The sequence below is a fragment of the Chenopodium quinoa genome, unplaced genomic scaffold (assembly GCF_001683475.1).
Source record: "Chenopodium quinoa cultivar QQ74 unplaced genomic scaffold, ASM168347v1, whole genome shotgun sequence".
NCBI classification, from domain to species: domain Eukaryota; kingdom Viridiplantae; phylum Streptophyta; class Magnoliopsida; order Caryophyllales; family Amaranthaceae; genus Chenopodium; species Chenopodium quinoa.
In genome coordinates, this window is record NW_018743204.1 from 3031632 (window position 1) to 3057808 (window position 26177).

General features: G+C 32.6%; 2 protein-coding genes, 1 long non-coding RNA gene, 1 other non-coding gene and 1 pseudogene across 4 annotated transcripts; 4 read left to right on the forward strand and 1 right to left on the reverse strand.

Moving 5' to 3' along the window:
• The first annotated feature begins 405 nt into the window (after window positions 1–405).
• LOC110733908 (protein PNS1-like) lies at window positions 406–2571 on the forward strand. Its single transcript, XM_021913984.1, has 2 exons — window positions 406–837; window positions 1136–2571. Exons 1-2 carry the CDS (start codon window positions 736–738, stop codon window positions 2432–2434), a joined length of 1401 nt encoding a protein of 466 aa, XP_021769676.1. The 5' UTR covers window positions 406–735; the 3' UTR covers window positions 2435–2571.
• Window positions 2572–5559: 2988 nt separating this feature from the next.
• LOC110733772 lies at window positions 5560–6740 on the reverse strand (annotated as a pseudogene).
• A 4300-nt stretch (window positions 6741–11040) lies between these two features.
• On the forward strand, window positions 11041–15153 carry LOC110733909. The gene is made up of 3 exons (XR_002513709.1): window positions 11041–12137; window positions 12235–12298; window positions 13350–15153. It is a non-coding gene; the product is annotated as an uncharacterized LOC110733909 (long non-coding RNA).
• TRNAV-AAC lies at window positions 12971–13044 on the forward strand. The gene has a single exon. It is a non-coding gene; the product is annotated as a tRNA-Val (tRNA).
• A 952-nt stretch (window positions 15154–16105) lies between the features above and the next one.
• LOC110733910 lies at window positions 16106–20148 on the forward strand. The gene is made up of 5 exons (XM_021913986.1): window positions 16106–16850; window positions 17643–17828; window positions 18251–18310; window positions 18759–18815; window positions 18999–20148. The coding sequence occupies exons 2-5, from the start codon at window positions 17724–17726 to the stop codon at window positions 19122–19124; spliced, it is 348 nt and encodes a 115-aa protein (XP_021769678.1). The 5' UTR covers window positions 16106–16850; window positions 17643–17723; the 3' UTR covers window positions 19125–20148.
• The last annotated feature ends 6029 nt before the right edge of the window (window positions 20149–26177 follow it).

Genomic DNA, 26177 nt, shown 5'->3' on the forward strand with positions numbered 1-26177 from the left:
ACAAACCAACGGGAAGAGATGACCAATATAAATTAACAAAAAAAAAAAATCACGTTTTCTTTTCGTCTTCCATGGCCGTCGTTTCTCTGGATAGCTGTTCATGGCATGAAGAAATGAACAGTTTTTTTTTTTTTTTTTTTTGGAATTTTTTAAAGTAATTAAATATTACATTGGAAATGACATAAATTTTGAAATTCAAAGATTAGCTTAATTAGAAATTTTATTTGATTTCAAATGAAATTTCAAAAGTAGTGGAGTTTGGGGCCCAATTAATTAACCAATTATATAGATTGTCATGTCAAATTGTATGCGGTTGTCACATACAAGGATTGTATGTGTAGCCTTTCTCGAACAAATAAGTCTTATATTGAGGCAGAGGATTTTGGGCCTTTTAAGGTAAACAAATCATAGAATGCCAACTGAGCGGCTAAAACCGTTGACCTGCCCACAATGTAACACACTTGACCAAGTTAACTCATAAAGTTCCATTAACAAAAAGTGTGTAATATAAGGTAAACTATCATAGAAAATATTGTCACTAATTAATTGGTCAATATTAGTTGTTTGTTGTTATTATCTTAATTTTCTCTTATCATATAACAACTGATTTTCAAATTTATATAACATGGTTATCCTTATATTTTTGCTGAATTCAAGGCGCAAGAAATTAAAAGAAACAAAAATTTAAATCCAAAAAAAAAAAAAGAAAAAAAAAAATAAAGAAGTGCCTCTCACATGGCAAGAATCATGAGTTCTTCATCAGTAACTCCAATTAATAACAAAGGTGATAAGAATCTTCAAGTTGAAGCAGATGATCTTCACAAGAATCCTGCACAAGTAATAATTTTCTCTTTCCTCAATTTTATGGCTTTAAATCAAAGTTGTTTTAATCATTTTTACTAGTCATTATCATTTTATTTATGTTATAGTCTAACACGTTACTCAATTTCTTGTTCTTTTTGTCTAACTTTATTTTCTTTTTCTTGTATTACATAATATTTACCACGTCAAAAGAAAAAAGAAAAAAAAAAAAAGAAAAAAAAACCCATTGAGATTTAGTTAATTGGGTTGTTATTGTTCTTGTTTAACTTTAATCTTGCATAAAGATTTCCTAAGAAAATCATTATCAATGCAGGTGGAAGAGGCAAGAATCGCGGTTGATAAGCCAAAACTCAGCGGGAAGATTATAGGGATTGTGTTTTATTTGCAACTTCTTGTGATTTTTGTGCTTGCAGTGATTCTGATCATCAGAGGCTTTCTATCTAAGCATGCTCGTCGTCGGTTTCATCCATCTGAGTGGTATCCTCCGATGCTGATGTCTGTTGGACTGGCAGGAATTACCGGATTAGTATGGCAGACTGTAACGTACTGTCATTCTTCGAGAGCTGTCAAATTGGCATTTTGGTTTAGTCCCCTGCTAACTTGTGCCATGGGTGTTCTTTTGATTTCTACTGGTTCAGCAGTTGGATTAGCTTTCGGAATTTTATCGATCTTAGTAGCTGTTATTCAATCATTGTATGCTTGCTGGGCGAACCCACGGTTTAATCATGCTGTTTCTGTGCTATCTGTCTGCACTGCAGTTCCTCCACAGAAGACCATCTCAATGACTGTTGTGTCTGTCATTGTTACAGTCATCTACTCTTCGGCTTTGGTGGGTGGGATTGGTGGAGCTACTGCAACTGGAACTCATATTGATAAGGTTTTCATTGCGGTCATCATCCTTAGCATGACCTGGACACTGCAGGTGATCAAGAATATCCTGCAGGTGGCAGTCTCGCGTGTCAGGTATCTGAACTTTGCTTGTGGAGATGAAACAATGGATGTTTGGACATCTATTAGAGTGGCAGTGGGACCCATGGTGGGAACTGTCTGCTTCGGGTCAGTCTTAGTCCCGACTGTCACCCTTGTTTGCGGCTCTGCTAGGGCAATCGGCCTTATAGCAGGAGATTCTGATGAGTTCCTGTTTTCTTGTACTGACTGTTACTCAGGAATTGCCTCAAGACTTGTGACATGTGGCAATCGCTGGGGGTTCGTCCATGTTGGAGTCTATTGTAAGGGGATCATCCAATCATCCTCTGACACGTGGGAGATGTTCCGGAGAGCTGGGATGGAAGAGCTTATTGACTGTGATTTGACAAGTTCATTCTGCTTCTTCTGTGGGATTGCAGGAGGGGCTCTGAGCGCACTAGCAGGAGGGTGTTGGACACTTGTGGTTCATAAACAGTATGCAACTGAAATTTCGATCTATGCTTTTTTGATTGGTTATTTGGTTAGTCGTGTAGCTATGGCTTGGCCACAAGCATGTGCATCGGCTTACCATGTGGCGTTTGCTGAGAACCCCCAAAGTGCTCGTTTTGATGCAACTATTCCATTTAGGTTGCAGGAGCTACATAAAAACCAGCATTCTAACATTTCTGGGGGGAACATTGAGTAGGACAGAGCACAGTTTGTATATAGTATTCCCAAAAAAAATCTTGATAGCAGCATGAATTCTTTCTTGTAAATATCTGTAACCATGAAATCATTGTGATCATGTCTTGTATACATCAATAAATTGCTTGCAACTGCGCATTTAATTGTTTAGTAGCTATAGGCGAGGTAGCATTAGCAAAAAAAGGTTGCTCAGTGTTTGAGAGTACTATATACTTCGTATATAATTCAAAAGGACGTCATAAACTCCAAAAAAGTTTTCTTGTGGTTTCCACCTTGTAGTGCTTGTACTGTGACAAATTGTGCTCACAAAGAGGCAGTGTTTTCCCTAAAATTCCATGTGTAATTTTGTCCACGAGACCATAACTTGCTCTTTAGCTAGCGCAACCACAACTATAGTCAAAAGGTAGGTTGTGAATCTTGATGTCTGAGATATAGGGATGCTGGCTGCAACGACAATAGTGCATAAATGCATAATAGAGCGAATACTTGTAACGTTGTAAGAGAAGCATGGTGGTGGCGTAAGAGCTTCAGTTGTTAACTTGAATCCAAAGAGAATGTAACAATATACATGTACTTACCTTTCGCCCTTAATATTAGCCGGAATTGAGTTCATTGGTCAAAATCAAATTTGTCAAAAACCGTACAGCACTACAGTAATACAGTGAAAATTACATTTCTAGATTTATCTGGGACATTTTCATCAGATCATATATTCTATGGGGTACAAAGATAGAAATCAATAGTCAAAAGTTGACATTATTGGAAGTTCGGAACACCAAATGTTGGATGTGCCTTGTCATTTAAAAACAGGACCTAGGGAAACTGCAAGAAGAAATCCAGACATACGAAGGACAAAATGGAATTTTATGGTGCAGAAAAGATCAAATCAACATTGCAGATTCCCATCGCTTAAACCACGAGGGGTGTTTATCATCTCTAGTAACTGATCCTATCTCAGCTCAGCCCTTGAGTGATAATATGTTATACAATATGTTTGTAAAACAACCTTTTCTCGAAGACTTAGCAACCACATCCATACAGCTAGAGGATAAAATTATAATCATCAGCAAGTCTGATAAATTTATGATGAGCTTCCTACTGAGTTGTCTTCGACTCATGATTCCTAAATAACATTTGGCACCTGCATAGCATGAACAGTTCAGAAATCTATCAGGAAATTGTTCACATGACAGTCGCCGAGTATGATAACAAGTATGAACATTAATCATCGTGATACAAAGATGGGATCCAAATAATATAACAAAACATGTTCTCATCATAATCTGGATTTTAGAACTCCAGCAACCTACTTGTTGATCTAGGACAGTGAATTCAGCACAAGCCAATTGACTAGTCTTCAGTGGGCTCATCTCCACCTTAATTGAAAAACATAAACTGAGGAAAGAGGCAATTTTTATTTTTTGCAAGTTAAGATGGAAAGAGACCAGATTGAAGTTGTAATTTAGACCAGCATGAAACAAAATCCAAGCTAGCCAGTTACACCACCAAGTCACCAACGATAGCATCTCTCAAGAGTCAAGACTGCATTGAACAGGGAATACCTAATTCTCACTATGTTGAACTTACAAACCTAATTCTGTCCATCAATGATCTCAAAGCTAACTCCAACATCTTAGGCTAACAGTTTTATTTATTTTTTTTTTAAAAAAAACCACTATACTTTGCATATTCTCAAAGTTTCCTAAGAAGGCTGATTTAGCAACTTGAAGGGAAGTCTGAGACTAGTAAAAAAAAGTAATTAGATGGTAACATTATTTTTGAAGATTACAAGCAGTCTAACTATAAAACAACTAAACAATCTATGCTATGAAGACGCAAACACCTATGCAAAAGATATGAAATTTGTGATAGCTTAAACAGCAATTACTATAACATGGCAAAGCTAAGCAAAAGAAGGGGTAGAGTTTTAAACACTTTAGACTAATTTTAATCTAAGTAATCCCAATTTACTCTTTGATTAATACTAAAGATTTTGTATCACTCCTAAAAGACGATAAATTTCACTAAATACATCAGATTCAAATTCTCACTCTCATACTATAATTTCATGATGTATTACAAGAATCCCTGGTATCGAAATAAATTAACCTTATCGAAATAAATTACTAATACCAATAATAAAACAGTAAAAAGAGTATCAAAGCCCACATTAACAAGCCTGAGATATAATTATACCAATCAACCAATAAAATACCCTATTATCCCTCATTTTTAGATGTAAAATAAACCAGACCCGATTATTACAAAAATTAACTAAATTAATTATTCTGAGTCTACTGTCTAAGTCTCACACTCACACCATTTTAAGAGTATTAAATGAATAATTATCTCAAGAAGTCATAGAGTACTATAGGGGATTCAAGATCCAATTCATTCTTTCAAGGCGAATTGAACATGTTGTTTATAAATTACTTTTATTGGATCCTAAATCCACATCTGTGTATATCAATATATAAGATTTACCTAGAGATTTGGGTCACCTCCTACAATAGTTTGGTTTCTACTCCATTTAGACTAAAACTGATTGGTACAGCTGATGAATAATTAATATGATATATATATAGGATTAGTTCTTCCGGGCACGTGAACTATTTTTACGGCCATAACTTAAAGCCAAAACAAACTTACTCCCACTTTCTCAATCCTTATGCATACCACAACCAAATTGCACAACCATAATCATAGGAAAGCTATATGAATATCACCTCTCAGCTTAATGTTGCAGACTTGCAGTGAAGAGTCACAGGTCCATACTAACTCTGTATAACCAAGAATTCAGAGGGGAGACAAATGAAGACATTCCAAAATCCAAAACCCTAAAATACATCCAACAACGTACTTCCAGACTCCTCACTCATCCAGACAAAAGTAATGCCTTTGAAAAGGTATTACAGTAGTTTCTTAACGTTAGAAGTGAGGCATCACAACCCAGAACTACATCACTTGATGTAATAAGCACACAAATAGGTAGGGTTGTCATTCTAAAATAATGGACTACATCCTTTCTTTGTGCAAATTGTCAGTTCCTTCCAAACTACCAGCAGCATATTTGGATGAAAATTAGTTTATAGAAGTATAAAACTATATGAGCATTTACATTTCTCTCTACTTTCTGAAGGAAGAAAGGTCAAACTTTGCCACAAGTATACCATGGTGGATCAGCTAATCATTCGCAGAAACAGCTTTATAACAACAATTGCCAACCAGACTCACAAATGGGAATGAGAGAATTACACTCAAGTAAGAAGCAACAGCTAACCTCATAATATAAAAACGAGACCTAAGAAGATTGCGTAGCAGGAGTAGGAGGTTGATGGCTGACAATGAGTGGAGGACGTAAAGCTCGATGCTTCTCCTGATTTTCCTTTCGAGACTTATACATCTCTTCAGTCTCGACAACTACCAACCTTTTAACCTGAAACAGATTGAAACCAAATTAATAGTTAGGTATATAACAAACAGAACAACTAAACATGTATATAATTGCGAGACCTGCTGTATCATTCCCCTAACAGTAGGAGTGTTCCATCTCATAACAGTCCTGTTGCACTTGCCAAGACGCAACGCCTCCAAGGTTCGTCTGTGGAGTTTTCGGGTTCCGGGCATACCCCTCACCAATGTTATATACAAGTTGGGGCTCCATGCGATTGGGACCTGTGCCTTGAAAGCCTTGTATGCACTCATCTCTTTCTATCTACAATACGCAACCACAACAACAACAAAGTCTTAGTCCCAAAATGATTTGGGGTCGGCTAACATGAATCGCCACAAGGAATCGTCCGATATAGAAAAGGGGCATAACGAGATAATCAGAAGATCCACTCAATGAAATTCTTCTTAAACAAAATCCACACTCTTTCAATAACAACAGCAACAAAATCAAAGCATTATTACTAACATTAAAGGGTTTTGCAACACATTAGCAACCAAATTTGATTCAATTATCACATAAATAATTTAACGGATTGTCAAATTTCTAGCAACATAATCCCTCATTATCATCTTTATATAATCTTAGTAATTAGAACCAATAGTTCTAATATTCGAACCCTAAACTTACTACACTGGCAATTAGATCAACGATAAACCCTAGATTGTGAAATTGACATGATGATTAGAAATAGAAACAAGAAATTACCTCAGAAGCTGCTTCAATGAGGAATACAAGTATCAGAAGGCGCTTCAATGGAGAACGTTCAGTGCACTTCAATGGAGAACTGACATTTTTTTTTTTTTTTTTAATCTTTTCCTTATTATTCGCAACTAGAGCTGTTCAATGGGTTGGAGCCCCATTAAAAAAACCCTAATCCGGCCCAGCTATAAATGGGTCAAGCTTCCAATAAATAAATGGGACGATTTTTTATAGGATAGTCCAATAAGAAAAATTTAAGTGTGATTTTCCTTAAAATTGCTTAAACAAACCAAAATTCCACAAATACGCTGCTTTTCATAAAAATTCTCTACAATACCTTTCACATTAGCTTATTGAATTTATTTTTTTTTACCGCTTCAGTACAAAATTGCTAATTCAATTAGCGGTTTTACCATATAAACCGCGTTATATATAGTAAAATCGCTAATTTAAATAGCGATTTTACTATGTACGGAGTAGTAAACCACAAAACATTGCATCTGCATGTATTACTCATGCTTGGTGGAAGCAGAAACCGCTAATTGATTATCAACCCTTTGAGTAGCACAACCGAGCTTGTGAGATTTGTGACTTTAGTAACTACTTCCTTGTTAATAATGCTGCTAATTAATCGAGTTTGGAGCTTGTTCTAGGTTATTAGTTAGTTAGAAATGAGCTAGGAGCTTGTTTGGTTTATTTACAATTAAGGGAAGTTTTGGATACTTGTATGTGTTCATTAGTTAATATTTAGATATAGGCATGATTTATATAATTCGATGATTAGTTGGTACTCCAATGCTATAATATCAATTAACGGTTTCATTAACCTATAAATTGCTAATTGAACTAGTGGTCGTGGACGGTATAAGATTGTAGAAAATGAAAGATAAAAAAAGGGGCAATATCAAGTAGGAGTGTCAAACGACTCCATTTGCATTCTCCTATTAAAACCAGATTGGACTCATGTTTTATTTATACTAGGACGACTAACGCACGCGATATTCGCGCCATAGTTAGCCATATTCGGGGAGCTTTTTTGGTTTAGCATTATGTCATAACTATAGTTGTTGCTAGTATTAATAAGGGAAAATACGTAAATAAATATTTTTAGCATGTAAATGTTCGCACACTATTTTAAAGAGTCCACAAAAAGAGGCAATTAACATTAATGAGGACAAATAAGTAAATAAACATATTAATTAAGGGGCATAATTATTGTCTCAACAATATTCATAAAAATAAATAGAATAAATACTACCTTCGTTACATATTAATTGCAACTTTGGAATATTTTATGTTTCACAAATAATTCCCAAAATTGCAACTAATATGTAACGGAGGTAGTATATTTAAGGCAAATATATATATATTAAACAAATATATTAAGGGACATAACTGTCTCACTCTCAACACTATTCATAAGTGTTTAGTCACATTACTTTGTAAAAGGTAGGAATTTATATGTTTTTCATTCTCTAAATTATTTGTTTATCTCATGGTTGGCTTTGGCGGATAAAGAAACTCAAAGAGTCGCATGCCGATAGCGTTTTATCTACCGAGAAGAAAGAAAATGGATGTAATTTTATCCAATCTTTTTGAACCTATACTTCTCTTGAGTGGTGTAGATTTTGATCACGCATAATGTATAAGTATTCGACACAGGTTTTGTTATTCGACTAGTGCTCTATCATTTTCAATCAAGTGACTTGTGCCAATACCCATATTGTTATTTTTGGTAATTTTTTTTTAGTGTGGAAAATTTGATGTCATGATACGATAATTATTATTTTTTGAATAAAGATTGATTCATAAATAAAAAGTCATACGATATCTACAAAGAGATTTAAATCTAATAAATACATGACAATTAATCAAATAAAAACATCCTTTCAGCAGAGCTATGATCGTTGTTGCAAATCATACATTCTTCATACCCTCTTTTATATCGCTGTGATTTACAGCCTTCTTCGACGAAGGGGTCTATCGATCTGTTGTAGTCGTGGAGAAAATTTTCGTCTGATTCATCTGATTGTAATCGAAGGATTAACCTCTTTCTCGATCCCGCACAAATCTTTACCCATGAAACAACTTCTACCATATTAAACTCAAAAAATAAAAACAAAACTAGAACAAAGCCCACCATAGGGGCACTTACTACACTCAAACCCACAATAAGGGGTACTTACTACCTTCAAAGAGTGTAAATTTACTACACTCAAACTCCATAGAAATTTGACTATTTACGGCCTATAAAACACTTTTTTTGAAGAACCATGGAGAGATCATGGTACGATAATTAATTACTTAACATTTGGAAAAAAAAAACCTTTTAAATTTGGGAATATATCAAATATTTACCACATTTTGTTAATTATACTTCTATTTATTTTCTTAATATAGGTGTTTCTTGTTATTTAATTATCACCTTATATTTTTCAAATGCTTTGGGTTGTCATCCTTTTCCGTTCAAGTGGAACCCACTTACATTTTCATTCTTTTACCACATTAAAATTTACGATTTTTAATCAAACAAGCAACTTCTCTTATATCGTTGATTTCTCTCAACACTCAAATTTTTTCAAATTAAATCCAAACTTAGCTTATGGCAAATTAATTGTAAACAATATAGAAACCCTAAGTTAATATTAGATTTTGATTGATTTTTTTTTTTTTTTTAAATAAGCTATCAATTCAAGAAAAATCATAAGACTATTAGGGAACACTCATCCGCCAATTGTTACTTTAACAACTAACCTCTACCCATTGCTAATTGACTGCTCCTTACTATCCTAACAACTACCTGCTACTCGATCGCTAAAAGGTACCCGGTACCGCTAGTTTTGCCTAATAGAGCCGAAATCTAAATTTAACAAATATATATATATGTGTACACACACACACACACATATAGAAATGAGATCATATGAGACCACATCCCTTATGTGAGAACCCTATTATATGTGAGGACATATTACAACCGTTGGATCAATTGCACCTGGCTACAATTTATCCCAATCAAACGTAATTTCAAAAATAATTTTCCAGCGTTTTCTCTCTCCTCCTTCATTCGACGCACCATTTTCTCTCTCCTCCTTCAATTTCTCTGCTCCCTTCTTACTGCTCTCTTCCTTTGCTTTCAATTTTTCTTCAAACTTCATTGATTCTTTGTCAAGGTGATTTTCGTTGATTTTAGTTTGATTTTCGTTGATTTTAGTTTGATTTTCGTTGATTAAAGTTTGATTTTCGTTGATTAAAGTTTGATTTTCGTTGATTTAGTTTGATTACTTAAGGTTTTTGTCAATTTTTTTGAGATTTTTGGCGATTTTTGGTTTAATTTCCGTACGATTTTTTTCATGGCAATTTCTATTCAATTTATATTTGAGTTCTTATTAGTTGATTTTAGTTTTAATTTTTCTTCATTTGAGTAATTATCTTACATTTTCTTTGTTTTTTTTGGAAACCTAGTAGTAATTGCTATGTAATCATCCCTAATTGGTCTTCAAGAAAATACAATGCATGTGTTTGTTCATTTTATTTTAATTTTTTCATTTTATATTTACTTGCTCATTTTCTGTTTGTTGCTCAATAAACTATTTTGTGTTTAGCTTTATTAGAGTAATTTCACATACTTTTTGCTACTGGAAGTATGATATTCAATTTTTTGTTGGCTGTGATAACTTGGCTAGACAGTAGGGATGAAATGAGTGTTTGGTTTAAGGTTTGCATTTGTTAATATTCAGTTCCCATTAGTACATGATTCCGAGACCAAGCAATTAGATGAGGCTAATGAATTGCAGTTGATACTAATTAGATGAGGATAAAAGAAGAGAAGATCACACCTGGTGAGAATTTTAGTGTTGTTGTAGGTACGTGTGCACGATAGAAGAGACTTGAGAATTTTTTTAATGCCATCTCTGTGTATATTAATAGGAAACTAGGAAATAAGAAAGTATATGATTAACAAATATATTACCTTGTAATTAGCACCTATTGATTGTGATTGCACTCTATAAATCAAATTGAAATTCTAATTGGTGATTGATGATCACAACCGGATTGAATCGTTTCCTCAGGCGGCTGACATATTCTTCTTGTAAGACTTTTTATTTATCATGCATTTACTTGTCTGGCGGACTAGCAGTTATGTCTTAAAAATGCATTGTGTTAGAGTTGTACATCAGTCAGCTGGAGTGCATGTGTTTATTGTAGCTTCAAAACTAAGTGCTGGCAACATATTTGTATTTTTCTCTGCTGCCTTCTTTATCCTCGTCAAATCTTCAGTTTCTGATTTATGGAGATCAGAAGTTTATTTATGACTATAGTAATGTTCTGACTTGCTTGAATCAGATTTTTCCGTTAAGTTGCCTTCAGTACAAAATTTAGATATTTGTAGTTTCATATGGATTTTAACATGTATTCTTGCTTTAGAACATTTTGGTGAACTGGATCATGTTAGAATTGGGATTAATACATATCTCTGCTAGTATTTGGTTAAAATTGATGATCTGTTTATGGTTAATAAACACATGCATATTTTTCAAGCTGCTTGTTTGAGAAAACAGGGACTGCTATCATGTCCTAGAATTTTGTGATATACTAATATTGGTCGGGAGGCTGTTGGTAATAGTCTCCAACCAAGTTATGTGGGCTGTGAATTGAACCTTCTGATAGTTTATATGGACTTTTTAATCTTCTTACTTTTTCTTGGTTGGTAGTACACTATTTTCTCACATTTAGGATCCTCTGCTTCTTGTTAGAAATGTGGTGAATCCCCCCTCCCCCTCTTTATTTCTCTTACAAATTTGCTTCTTAATTTGGTTTTTCCTTTGTTTTAGTTAGCTTACATTTTTTTTCTGTTTTTTTATTTTTTATTTTTTTTTTTATTTTTTATATAATTGTAGAATTGTTCAGTGTTATGGATTCTTCGATTGCTATTGATTCTACCAATGCTAAAGATTATACGGATGTACCTTTGGAAAAGGATAATGTACGTGTTTTCTTATTTCCTCATTTTATGTTTTCTTATTAAATGCTTGCTGATTTAATGAATTATTAAAGAACTCACTAGTACAAAATTGAGTTTGTGTAACACGTTTTGGTAACACTTTTTGAAATGCAAAATTATTAGATTTATAAGTAACACTTTGGTAACATTTTTTTAGAATATAACACTCAATATAACACTTTTAACATGAGTAACATTTCAAAGTAACATTTTTAAAGTAGGTAACATTATATGGTAATACTAAGAGGTGTTACCTAATTTTTGGAAAAAAAATAAAATAAAATTAAACATTCAATTAAAATTTCCAAATTTAACAATTCATTTTTCGAGGTTTATTATTGTCGCCAAAAGAAAATGAAAAATAATATTTAGGCCAAAATTAATTTTGAAACCGCCAAAGAAAAAAAAAAAAAAAAATCAATCCTTAAACTTCCTCCTCCCGGCAGCAACGAAAATTCTTGAACCTCTAATCTTATTTCTTCTCTCTATCCTCACCCTCACCCTCTTTCTCTCTATACCTTCACAATTCAAACCTAGAAATCAAGGGTAGGGTTTCTTCAAATGAGTATTTTTGAGTAAAAAGCTTCCATTTTGTTGGGCCAAAAACTTTAATTCATGTTATGTTCTGTCTCTTATTTTGCAGAATTCCTCGACCTTCGCCGTTTACAAATTCGTATGCGTTTCTCTATAAAACGGAGCAGTTTCAGGTATATTTGCTCTTATTTTATCTTTATATATTGATTTTTTTTTTTGTTACTTTTGTGATCATTCCTATGGTTTAGAGAAGAAATAATTATTTTAGATTCTAGGGATTTGTGGTTAAATTAGATTTGGACAAGCTTATTTCAATAATCTATAAATGATATTAATTAACCAACGTGATTTTGTGATAATTATGGGACATCAGTCTTGACACCATTGTGCTGTGTATTAGTGTCAATTGGCCTGGTCAAGCCAAGGAAATTATTAATTCAATCATCGTCATATGTGCTCAATTTAGGTAGCTGGTTTGAATTCAGCAGATCATATGTAGGTAAAAATGAATATTCTTTCCCCATTTCAACTTTTTTCCCCTTTATTAATTTGCCTATTTCAGCATTTTCAATTTGTTCTTTTGCTATTGATTATATAAGTTTGCGCCTTCTATACCTTCAATTCGGCCTTGAACTCTTTGCAATGCTAGAGTGCTAGTAGTTCAATTCCAGAAACGGTCTTTGTATACCTCTTGGATGATGGCTTCGCACACATTCCATGAATGGTGAAATAAGGTTGTAAAAAATGATTTCTTTCTAAGATGAAATTTGCTAGGGATATATCCAATTTTAACACTCTGAATCTAACTCAGGAGGTGACAATATAACTTATTCTATTCTTGCAATGGTGTCGTGGTGTAGTTGGTTATCACGTCAGTCTAACACACTAAAGGTCTCTGTTTCGAGTCCGGGCGACGCTAGTTTTCATTATTTGTTCTTTCTGAATAGTTTTTTTTTGTTTTTTTTTCCCGAAGGTATGTCATATTTGCTCGGCTGAGTCTATTATGCCTCTTTCTTCAATATGTATAAGTTAATGAATTTACTCATTTAGAGATTGTTGCTTGTGAATTTATTAAATTTATATGATCTGTTTTGGTGGATATACAATTTTGCATCTACCTATTTTTGTTGTTCAATGAAATTCTATATTAATGTCACATAATTTTTGTGTGTTTCTCATCAAATGGTGTCGTGGACCTCGTGGTGTATTTGGTTATCACTTCAGTCTAACACTCTAACACACAGAAGGTGAAGAAAAGAGCATTATCAGCTTACTCCTCCCCTCATTAGATTCATCTTGTTTTGATATTAATCCATAATTCAGTGTGTCCTATGTACCAATTTTTTTTGCCTTAGTTTTCCGGTGATTTTGTGAAACAGTTCTTGTAATAATCAGATTTACCAACCTATAGAAGAAGAAGTTAAGGCGGAGAAAGAAATCAAGCGGGATCTTATGAAAGAGTAGTGGAGCAGTGGTTAGTGTTTTGTGTATGTAATTTTATCAAAGGGCCATATTCTCCACATTTCACTATGTCATGTTTTGCTGAGCTTGAGTGATGGCATTTTTTTTTTCCCACAAAATAGTTTTTTTCTTCTTAAATAATTTGAAGAATATGAATGCATGAAACAAAAAACACTGAACTCTGTGAGTGATTTCTTGCTTGTATGATAGTCTGCAGATTTTTGAAATCTCTTCTTTTTTTTCATGATATTTTAAATCGTATTTAGGAAGTTATTTGAGCTTTCGACAAACTGAGGAAGTTGGAATTGTTCTTTAAGGATGAGAGCAAGCATGGTCTTTCAGTTTCTAATCTTTGCGAACTTGTTTAGCATGCTGGCAATGTGTTACCGAGGCTGTAAGTTTTAATTAATGGTTGGTGACATTGGCTTTGCAAACTATGAACTTTGATTGAATGAATTCCTTTCAAGGATGCTATGGAGTTGATTAGTACTTTGTTTTTGTATATGATTATAACCAGAACTCCTTTGACACTTGAACTAGACTTCTGAAAAAGAATACCTAAAAACGCCCTTGAGATAGAGTCTTACCATTATACCAATTTGCCTCAAAGACTTAATAAGTATTATGTTAACAGTTTTTCTTGAAGAATATCTTTTTTTACTTATTATTCTTCTTTGATGAAGATATAAGAACTTTCCATTACTTTTATTATGAGATACTCAAAGCTTGTAGTTATCTGAGTTTCACCTGGAATCAGCACCTTTAGAGAAGAGGACCATGTCAGGTCTTAGATTATTCAATTACTGACTATGGTCTAACATGTAGTGTCTGGCTTGATGTTAGCTTGTGATAATTTGTAATGATATTTGAAGTAAAAAGGATATAAATGAAAATTTCCCTTTTTAATCAAGAAATTGGTTTGTGCACCTGTTGTTCAGGTGTTGTATTAATTTCATATGCTTATATTATTGTGATTTTTATGCAATTTGTGTTGAGAACCTTACTCATCGAGGTATCTGCAAGTCTGCATTGGTGAGGTAACTCCTCTGATTGGATAAACAGTCTTGGATTACTGCCGATCCTTTTGATTCTCTCTGCCTGAAAGTCACTAACTTGTTGAAAGACTACAAGAAACGTAATTGCATATATGGAGCTGCTGATGTTTGGGGAGATTAATAATACAAGATCAACTTAGATAAACATTTTTCCTTTATTTTTTTCCGGGATTGAGAAATTGGAGTTGTCTACTATTATTGCTGCCGCTATCACACCGCTGACTGCTGCTGCTATTACTGGTGTCTGCTATTGTTACTGCTGCTTCTACTGTTTGCTGCTATCGCTATCTATTGTTACTGCTATCACTGTTACCGAAGTTGACTTTTTGAATTTAATTGGTCTAGAGACCGAAGTTGACTTTCTTTTTGTTTAGATTATTAGATTGTTTATCCAAACAAAAAAAAATTGGTGTTAGATAGATTTTTATTATAAAAGAAATATGAAATTATATCAATTCAAATTATTGTCTATCGTATATGTTAATCTCACATTCGTGGTTGTTGTACATGTTAATATTATTTTTATGTATTTAAAAAAAAAGTTGCATATTTTGAATAATCATAGTATTAGTAGTAATTGTAGTAGTAGTAGTAATAATGACAAAAAAAAATGTAACCTATTAATAACAAGGTATTATATTAGTTTGCAACAAGTGATACTTAATGTCGAATATAGTGATACTATATGTTCAGAAGATGGTTGAAAAATGTTACCTATTAATAAAAAAGGTATTACATTAATTTGCAAAAATGATACTTAATGTTTGTTAGAGTGTTACTCTAATATTAAAAAAAATGTTATAAAAGATAAGTGTTACATAAGAAATAAAAAGTAACACTTTAAAGATGATACTAATAATATGATAAAGTGTTACATAAGAGGGTTTATAGTAACACTTTGAAAAGTGTTACTATACATTCCCCAAAGTGTTATATAAGACTTTAGGAAACTAGGGCGGATGTATTACCCACTAAAGTGTTACCTATTGTCTATAATAACACTTTTACCACTTTATGTAACACTTTTTGGGTGTTACTTAAGGTTAGTTATGTACTAGTGAATGTTTATTTGCTTATTTGCTAAATGAGCAAAAATCTGATTGTTCATTTCCCAAATAATTAAATTAATGTTTGCTTATTTTACAAATGAGTAATTAATTATTTGCTCATTTGACAAATGAGCAAACTAATGTTTGCTCATTTCACAAATAAGCAACTAACTATTTGCTCATTTGACAAATGAGCATTTATGTTTTTACTCATTTGTTAAATTAGCAACAAAGTATTTGCTCATTTGACAAATGAGCAACTAACTATTTGCTCATTTGCTAAATGAGAAAAATATTGATTGCTCATTTGACAATTGTTCATTAGATAATTTATCAGTCTATGCTTCTCTATCATAACATACTCTAGACCCTCCCCTAAAGTATCCTTTTCACTACACCTGCAAAAAAAAAAAAATCTATGTGATATTTTACTTTTTTTTTTTTATGATTTTGTATGAGCAAGAACTCTATTGAAAAGGAGTGTGCTGCCGATGTTGGTTCATCAGGGGCTGCTGCCGATGTTGTTTCATCAGGGGCTGTAGTGGCAGAAGAGAAGCTCAGTGAAAAGAAGCAGAAGAGAATCAAATTAGTCGCTACTAAGGGTAAAGGAAAAAAGGTTGAAAAAGGAGTGAAAGAAAAACAGAATGTGAAGTTCGAGGATCCTGATGGTGAAGACGTTGTTGATGAAGTGCAAGGATCAAAATCTATTGTTTATGGGACATTGCGTAATAGGATGTCGCCTTTATCTGTTGTTAATGTTCTTAAGAAGCTTTCGGGAGACCAGTTGATTGTTATTAGAGCTATAGGATTTGAGTCCTTGGAATTTTTGAAAGTGTCCCAACTGCCTTTGTAGTTGGGCTTTTGGTTGATCAAGCACTTTGATGCTCAGAGTTGTTCCTTAAATATTCCTGATTTTGAACCTTTCAAAATTACAGAACAACATGTACATGAGGTCCTAGGGCTGCCAGTTGGAGGCATGGAGATGGATGCAAATGTTTTTTCAAAGGATGAAGTCATTACCCAATGGAAAAAACAGTTCAAATAGAACTCATTATCTGTCAACATTGGGGGGCTTTCAATGTATTTGAAGGACCATAAACCAGCTGGGCCAATGTTCAAACGCAATTTTGTAGTTCTTTGTGTTTCCACTTTAATGTCAGGTAGTCTTTTCATTTTCATATTGCTCATTTTACTTTCATTTTGAGCATTTTAATTTCATTTTGTTCATTTTACTTTCATTTTGCTCATTATAGTTCTTGTTTGATCATTTTAATTTAATTTTGTTATTTTATGTTAGAAGGAAAAAACAAGAATGTTAATCATGACATTCTCAGATATTTGACTAGTGTTGATAAAATCAAGGATTTAAATTGGTCGAAATTTATCCTTGATTCTCTTGTGAAGGCGAAGATGAAATAGGATGAGCTTCCTACTCGATACTTTCCAGGATCTTTATTATTTCTTATGGTATTCCTGGCATTTATTTGGACTGTTTGCTCATTTTACAAATGAGCAACGAACTATTTGCTCATTTGACAAATGAGCAACTAAGTTTTTGTTCATTTGTTAAATTAGCAACTAAATAATTGCTCATTTGACAAATGAGCAAAAAATTGATAAATTACTATTTGCTAAAAATATTAAATCTTATATGTATATAAAAGTATCATTACACTTTTTAACAAGAAAATACACACACACACACACACACAAATACATACACGCACTCACAACCTGTAATAGAATTTGAAATTAGATTCAGAAATCAGATTTTGAAATCAGTTTCTGAAATCAGAATTGTGATCAGCTACTGAATTGAAATGTGTGGGTAGGTGGAAGTAGGGGGTGGGGCTGGTATTTTCTAAGTTTTTTTTTTTAATTTTTTATGTATTAATTTTAATTTATTTGTTTAATTTTAATGTACTAATTTTTTCTATCTTACTTGTTTGTAGCTTTTATATATTGATCAGTTTGTCATTGAGGAAGTTAGAGCCAAACGAGAAACTCCAGTTCTCAACGGTTGGACAACCAATATGTTGTCTAGTCGTGAGAAATTGGAAATTTTTAAGGGGAGGCTTGGACTTTTTGATAAAAATCTGAAGGTTGTTGGTCATTCTGGCAGCAAACAACCAAAAATGGTATTTCACTTTCAACCAATACTTAGCTTTTCTATGCCTTTGGCATTGCTTGTAGAATTGAATTGGAACAAATCTTGCCTTTAGGAAAATGATGCAATGTGACGCTCTATATGGCACATCAATGAGCAAAAATAATTTTGCACATTTGTCAAATAAAGTTTAATTTGCTCATTTTTATATGACTTTTGCTCATTTCATATTCACTTTGCTCATTTGATATTTACTCTTTTAATTTATATTGCTTCTAAATAAAATTGGAACAAATTTTTCCTTTGCTTGTAGAATAAGTATCAATTTGTCAGATCTCATTTTATAAGCTTGAGCTATAATTTGTTGAGGTATTTGTATGATTACAAATGGTTCCAACTTATTTTGACTTTTTTTTTTTAAAATTTTTTTTATTATTAATGTTTTGCATTTAGGAAATATCCGTTCCAACTGCTCCACAAACTAACAAAGATGTTGAAGTAGATCCAAAGAAGGTATTTATATGATTTTTAATATTTCAATGTAGATCTAATATTAATGTAGTTTATTTTTCAATGTACATCCGTTTTGACTCGATGTTCTCTGAAGTCTATTATGTGAAGTTTGGTTACTGGTTGGCAAAATTGGGGGGGGGGGTGTGGAGTAGCAGCAGCAGGTGGATAATGATGCAATGTGGTGCTCTATATGACGCATCCAATGGACCTCCTAAATCAACAAAAAAAATATTTGTTCATTTGTCAAATGAGCAATTAATTTTTTGCTCATTTGTCAAATGAGCAAAAAACTTTAGTGCTCATTTGTCAAATAAAGTTCAATTTGCTCATTTTTATATGACTTTGCTTATTTCATATCCACTTTGCTTATTTGTCAAATGAGCAAATAATTAGGATATTTGCTTTCAACTTGTTCTAACTTTTTTTTTTTTTTTGTGCTTGATTTTAGGAACAATCTGATCCAATTGGTATAAAAAATGAAGAAACTGAACAAGATCCAAAGAAGGTATATAATTTTTCTGGAAACCAATTTTTTTTTTTGCTCATTTGTCAAATAAAGTTCAATTTGCTCATTTTTATATGACTTTGCTCATTTCATATTCACTTTGCTCATTTCATATTTACTCTTTTCATTTATATTCATCTTATTATGTTTTTTTTTTTTTTTTTTTTTTTTTTTTTTTTACAGAAATGCCTTATGGAACTTGCAACAGCATCTACAAACCTAGTCTTGCATTGGCATACATGGATTTCAGTTAAAAACATGAAGTTGCCGTCAAGTATTTTCCAAACAACGAGAAGATACAAAAGTTGAAGGAAGATGCCATGAGCATTTGTGATGAGCATAAGATGAGCTCCAAAACTTTGACTGAAGATAATACTCTTTCATTTAGCCAAGATGAACAATATTGGCAAGATCCGGCAGTAATTGAAGCTTGGGATAGGTTTTCTAAGATTTCAGGCAACGACAAGCATGCTGAATCTTCAATCAATGCAAGGGTTGTTCATCTAAATGAATCAGAACCCATTGATGTTACTAAGATTGCTGCTGAATGTGTTCACATAGCAAGTGGTATCGCTGATGTTGAATGTCCGTCCGTTGTCATAGAGCCTAGGGCTGCTGAACATGTGTTAAAAAACTTGGAGACTAAGTATCAGATATGGTTTAAGAAGTTCACTTGCCAAAGGATCTAGAACTCCTACATTCAATTTAGGAATCTCTTCTCAAGAAACTGATTCTCAGGAGAAGTCCCCTAGTAGTGCACCAATGATGAACCTGTAGTTGCTCCTGTCAGTGCACAAGTTGGTGCTTCTGCAATAGCTTCTATATCAGCTGTTGCTGATGCTCTGAATGCTAATCATCAAGAGTCCATTTCTGATGCTCAAGAAGATCCAATTGTGCTTAAGAGAAAAGGAGATACTAAAAAGGAGAGTTCTATTCTAAAGAAGAAGCGTAAAGTGCAATCATCGTTGCAGATTAGATCTCCTTTTAATTCTCGGATTATCAACATTTACACACCATTAACAGCAGTTCAGAAAGGTGTTATGGATTCAGTTTTTCATGAGAAGAAAAATCGTTTATAAGTATTTATTTAAGTCATATAATTGTTTATCTTGACTTATCTAAATTTTGCTCATTTTCAAAATGAGCAATATTTTCTTATTTAAAAATACCGAGCTAGACCTATTTTAAGAAATACATTTTAGAGTAAAGGGTGATGGAAATTTCAGTAGCCTCTTGCATTTTGAAGTACCCCTCTGGAAATTGGCAATTGACCTTATGTTTTTTTTTTCGTAAAATGAGTCCAGCTCTGTATTCTTATTTTACATACCTTCGGTTGAAATTATATTAACTTCCCTAAATCTTATATGTAGTGATCCAGTGTTTTCATGCGAGGGTGAGGTTGATATTGAAGTAATGATATTTCAACTTGAAATGCTAAAAAATCAGAATAAAAATCATTGCGAAATCATTAATGCATGGTCTACTATTCTGAATTATAATGAGCAAAATAGAGATATCAATTCTCGTGGACATTTCTTTTTCAGTCTTACTGCAAGTGTAAGTTAACTTCGTTCATTTTATTTTGTTTATTTTGTTCATATTCACTTTGCTCATTTCATATGATTTTTAATATTTGAATGTAGATCTAGTTTGTATTTCCAAAAACTAAAATTAATTCTTTGCTCATTTGTCAAATGAGCAAACTATTCAATGCTCATTTGTCAAACTATTCTTGCTCATTCATTGAAAATAAATATTTATTTTTTGCTCATTTGTCAAATGAGTAGTTAATTTTTTGCTCATTTGTCAAATGAGCAAAACCTTCGGTGCTCATTTGTCAAATAAATTTCAATACTCATTTTATATGACTTTGCTCATTTCATATTCACTTTGCTCATTTCATATTTACTCTTTTCATTTATATTCATCTTATTTATGTATTTTTCTTTATGTATTTTTTAAGAAATGCCTTTTTCAATACAAAAGTGATCGTGCTCTACAAAGGAATAAAATGTTTTATGATATAGTGGAGCTGGAATTCAACAAAACAATCATCCCAAAGAAAGATATTGAGCTTTTCTTTTTCCTAGTATTTGAAAAAGATCATTATTTTTTGGTATGTTTTAACACCACCACAGAGTGTGGTATAATGAAGGTTATTGATTATAGAGAAGGCTCTAGAGAAAGCAAGAAATTTCTTAATAATCTGGTATGGCTTAAGATTTTGTTAGATTATTTCAGAAAAATGATTAGAGTTTAGTTGTTTATCTTGGTCTTGTTCAGCCTATATTTGTTCTGACTATATTTGTTCTGCCTGTTTTTGTTCTTATTTTAATTTATTTGTTCATTTTCATAATTCATGGATGGTGAAGGAACTATACAAAGTGTTGTTTTGTCGAAAGAGAACAAGTCTATGGAGGATGTAGTGATTGATTTACCCTGAAAGTGTTCAGATGATGATCATTTGCATTGTGGAGTTGTAATGATTAGGCATATGGAAACATATATGGGTTTGCAAAAGTGGAATTCAGGTTTCAAGAAAAATAATGTAAGTCTTTCACATTACATGCTTGTTGTTGGTGCTTCAAATCTTTCAAATCTTTCGAAATGAACAAATAATTCTTTGCTAATTTGTCAAATGAACAAATAATTCTTTGCTCATTTGTCAAATGAGCAAATAATTCTTGCTCATTTGTCAAATGATCAAACAATTATTTGCTCATTTGTCAACTTACAGGTCATTTCATCTCATCTGAGTATCTCAATGAGCCTCACCTTCTAGGAAGGGAAGACTAAGATATTATTTATATACAAAGGGAGATCATAACAACCAGCTTTTTGCTCATTTTAATTCTATTTTGCTCATTTTAATTCTATTTTCATTTTAATTCTATTTTGCTACTAGCTGAATCAAAATTTTGCTTTATAAGATGACCTTCTGCAATTTCTGAATAATCTGAACTATTGCTTCCCTATACTTACCTATCTATTTATAATTTAATAGACCCTTACCCTGAACTATTGCTTCATTTTTTTCTCTTTGCAGGTCATAATCATTGAAAAACTTCGTTTGAAGTATAGCTTCTCAATTATTTCAAGTGAAGTAAATACTATTAAATCTGTTAAGCAAATTGTTCAAAAGAAAAAAAAGGCCGAGGAAGCTAGTGTTACAACTGAAGAAAGCTAGGGGCAGCAATCCAAGAGCATTCAAGGGAGAGAATTGAAGACTGAAGTTGATAAGACAAGTTGACTTTAGGAAGAATAACATTTTGGTAATTATTGTATATAGGGGAAGGAGGGCATATTAAGAGGTTAGGCAATTGTTATGATGTTCTTAGGATTTGTATAGAACAATAGAAGTATTAGTTTTTATGATGTTCTCAATGGGACAAATGATCAAATTTGACAAATGTGTTTGTATTAATCTTGTTCTTATAACCTTTCTTTTTTTTATTTTTTACTTGAAATGCTTTGTCATTTATACCTAGCGTTTATTTATACTTTATTAAGTGAGCGAATAATTGATTCCTCATTTCACTAATGGACAAAGAAATGCTTGCTGATTTAATGAATGATTAAATTAAAGAATTGTTTGCTCATTTGACAAATGAGCAACTAACTATTTACTCATTTGACAAATGAGCAACTAAGTTGTTGCTCATTTGTTAAATTAGCAACTAAGTATTTGCTCATTTGACAAATGAGCAACTAACTATTTGCTCATTTTCTAAATGAGCAAAAAATTAATTGTTCATTTGCCAAATGATCAAAGAAATGTTTGCTTATTTTACAAATGAGCAACTAACTATTTGCTCATTTGACAAATGAGCAACTAACTATTTTCTCATTTGCTAAATGAGAAAAAAAGTGATTGCTCATTTCCTAAATGATCAAAGAAATGTTTGCTTATTTTCCAAATGAGTAACTAATTATTTGCTCATTTGACAAATGAGCAAACTAATGGTTGCTCATCTCACAAATGAACAAATAAATGCTTGTTGATTTAATGTATGATTAAAGAAATGTTTGCTCATTTGACAAATGAGCAACTAACTATTTGCTCATTTCAACAAAATTAAAAACACAAAATTTCTATATGTTCGATAATTAATGAGGGGATGCGCTAAAAATATTAAATCTTATATTTATATAAAAGTATAAGTTTCTTCGAGAATAAGTACTGCAGTCGTTTAGTGACTATTGCCCTAGAGATAATGTCACCATTACAAATGGTGATATTTTCCACAAAGTATCCTCATATATTGTTGTTGGACAATTACTTCTGTTGCTCTGCCAATAAGAATGAAAGAGGAGCAATGTCACTGGTTCCTAGAACTAATATGAATGTGAAAGTGTAAATGATCAGACTAGCATGATTTATTACCTGGTTTATACAAGTTCATTAAGACCAATATACAGAGAGTATGATATATGCCCTTCGAAATCTGATGAGATCCCAATCAACAAAAATAAAGTACAGCTCAAAGTATGTCTGATCTGAATAAAGTTAAAGCAATTTTACCTTCCTTTGCTAAAGCAATCTTATATTTATATAAAGTATCATTACACTTTTTCTGGACAATTTCTAATATCATGATGACTCAATTCACCACAACCTTTACATAATCTCTTCTTTTTCTGGTTTTGTTCTACAGTCTTTTCTTTTTCTCCCTTCAGCCTTTTTGCACTTCTACCTCTTGTTTCAACATTTGACACATCAATCTCAGCCCCTTTCTTTTTTGAAGTCTCTTCATTTGATACATGAACTGCAATCCCTTTATTCTTTGAAATTTTTGGAGGTTTGACAATTATTTCAGTTGGCACACTAGCTCCAATTAATAGCTCAATGTCTTGTTCTTTGTTGTTTGTACTTCCAACTGTTGTTTCATTATTTCTTGCAATCCTCTTAGCCTCCAAATCCTTTCTTATTCCTTGAAGATTTATCACAAGGTCTTAAATATCTTCATCTTTTCCTTCTGCCAAACTTACACAAGTGTGTATCTCTGACCATAAATCATTTAACAATTTTTTCTTGTCAATTATATTAGCACATTGCTCCAACAGGTTTCCTCCTAAGTCAAAAATTGGTTTCTTCAGTGCCATAGTAGTCCATCTATATAGCATATACTGCTTAGGAAGGGTTTCAAACCTTTTAACTTTCCAAACCCAAATCATATGTCTACATGGAATTCCTTGTCTATAAAATAGCTTGCAAGAACATGTGGTGTCATAGTTAGTTGGATTAAACACAACATCAAATGTTCTAGTCCGATTTCCTTCACTTACTTTTGCAACTTCCAATCCATTTTCTTTCTTCAATTCATCAACACCACAAGAAAAACAAGCAATTTCAACCTCATATTGAAATTCATAAAAGACAGAGTTAGTATATAAATGTGAGGCATGCTTTTCTATCCCTAGTGGTGTTTTGCACTCAGGATATTTGTGCTTTGAATCATTATCATTCTAACCTTGAGTGTGTCTTTGGGAATCAATTGCAGCTTCATATCTCAAGTAAAACTCAACAAGTGACACATGAGGATTGATAAAGGGGCAGAAAAAGTTGTTTTCACTTTCGGATCTTGATGTTGTACGCATTATTCCTCCAAGGAACACGTCTCTGAAATACGCCGGAATCCACTTGTTCCTTATCTTGTACATATAACCTAACCACTCATGTTCTTCCAAGTGGTATTCAACCATCACCTTGTTCCACCTTTCTTCAAACTTAGTGGGTTCAGTTTCAAGATGCCAAACGCGCAAGCACATATTTTTTTTTAGGAAACCAGTTTCTTCTTGCATGACTGATTTCTCCACCTTATGTGGTAACTTTTTCATTATGTGCCACATATCGAACCGATGTTCAGTCTTCTTAAACACACTTGTAACAACAATTTTCATTGCTGGATCCTGATCCGTGATCATACAATTAGGTTCATTCCCACCCATTACCTTGAGAAATGATCTGAACAGCCACTCAAATGACACAATATCGTCCTTTGCTATGAAACCAGCAACAAAAGTAATGCAGCTCTTATGATGGTCAACCCCTGTAAATGGAGTAAACACCATGTTGTACCTGTTTACACATACAGATTAAATTTTAAATCAGCAAATAATTCAATGCTCATTTGACAAATGAGCACATAATTGATTGCTCATTTGTGAAATAAGCAAACAATTCTTTGCTCTTTTGTCAAATGAGCAAATAATTGAATGCTCATTTGTCAAATGAGCAAATAATTCAATGCTCATTTGTCAAATGAACATGCAATTCAATGACCACATACATACTCTTATCAAAGAAAATTAGACTTATGGGGATATTCACTTTTCACATTGAAGTAATCAAACAATTATACTAAGTTCATTTAAAACAAAGTCATTAAGTTAAGCCATAGTTATAACATAGAAATGAATTGTGATTATTATGTATTACCTATTGGTTTGGTATGTGGTATCAAAGGATATCATATCACCAAATAGAGCATAACTCTTTTTACAAAGGGGGTCTGCCCACAATGCTCTACAAAGGCAATAATCTTCATCCATCTCAAAATCAAAGAAAAAAGCGCTCCACATTAGCTTTTTGTTAGTAAAGTTATCCACGAACATTTGAGCATCACTTCCTTGAATGTATGCTTTTAAATCTCTATGAAATTTTTTGAAATCTTGCTTAGATGCACTAATGTTATCATATCCTCCAACAATTTCCTTCATCATACGAAAAGTTGTAACGGGACCAATATTCACCTATTTAAAGAACAAAACAGTTTGTCAAATGAGCAAATAATTCAATGCTCATTTTTAAAATGAGAAAACAATTTAATGCTCATTTAATTATTTGGTTGCTCATTTCAATAATTTAATGCTCATTTTTCAAATGAGCAAACAATTTAATGCTCATTTTTCAAATTAACAAACCATTCAATGCTCATTTTTCAAATGAACAAACCATTCAATTCTCATTTTTCAAATGAGCAAACAACTTTCATTAGAACATATATAGAGAATTCATGAAACATAAGTGACTTTGAAAGTTTTACCTTAGAATTATTCACAATTATTTTTTTGTGCAATATGTTCATTTTTTTCCTTCTTTTTGTAAGAGATTGCAACTAGGTGTATAAAGTGCATGAGTATGTCCCTTATGAAATTGTGACACTATGAATTTGTTATCATCACAATGCTTTATGACAACATGTGCCTTGCACCCAACACGAGTAACGAGTCTCTTCTTTTTGATTGAAGCTTTTTCTTCATTGCTTTCTCCTTCCTTGTTATTTAAATCTTTTTCAACAGTAGCCTTTCTTTTCTCTTTGTATCCTTCCTTATTGCATAAGATATACTGTGATTTCAATT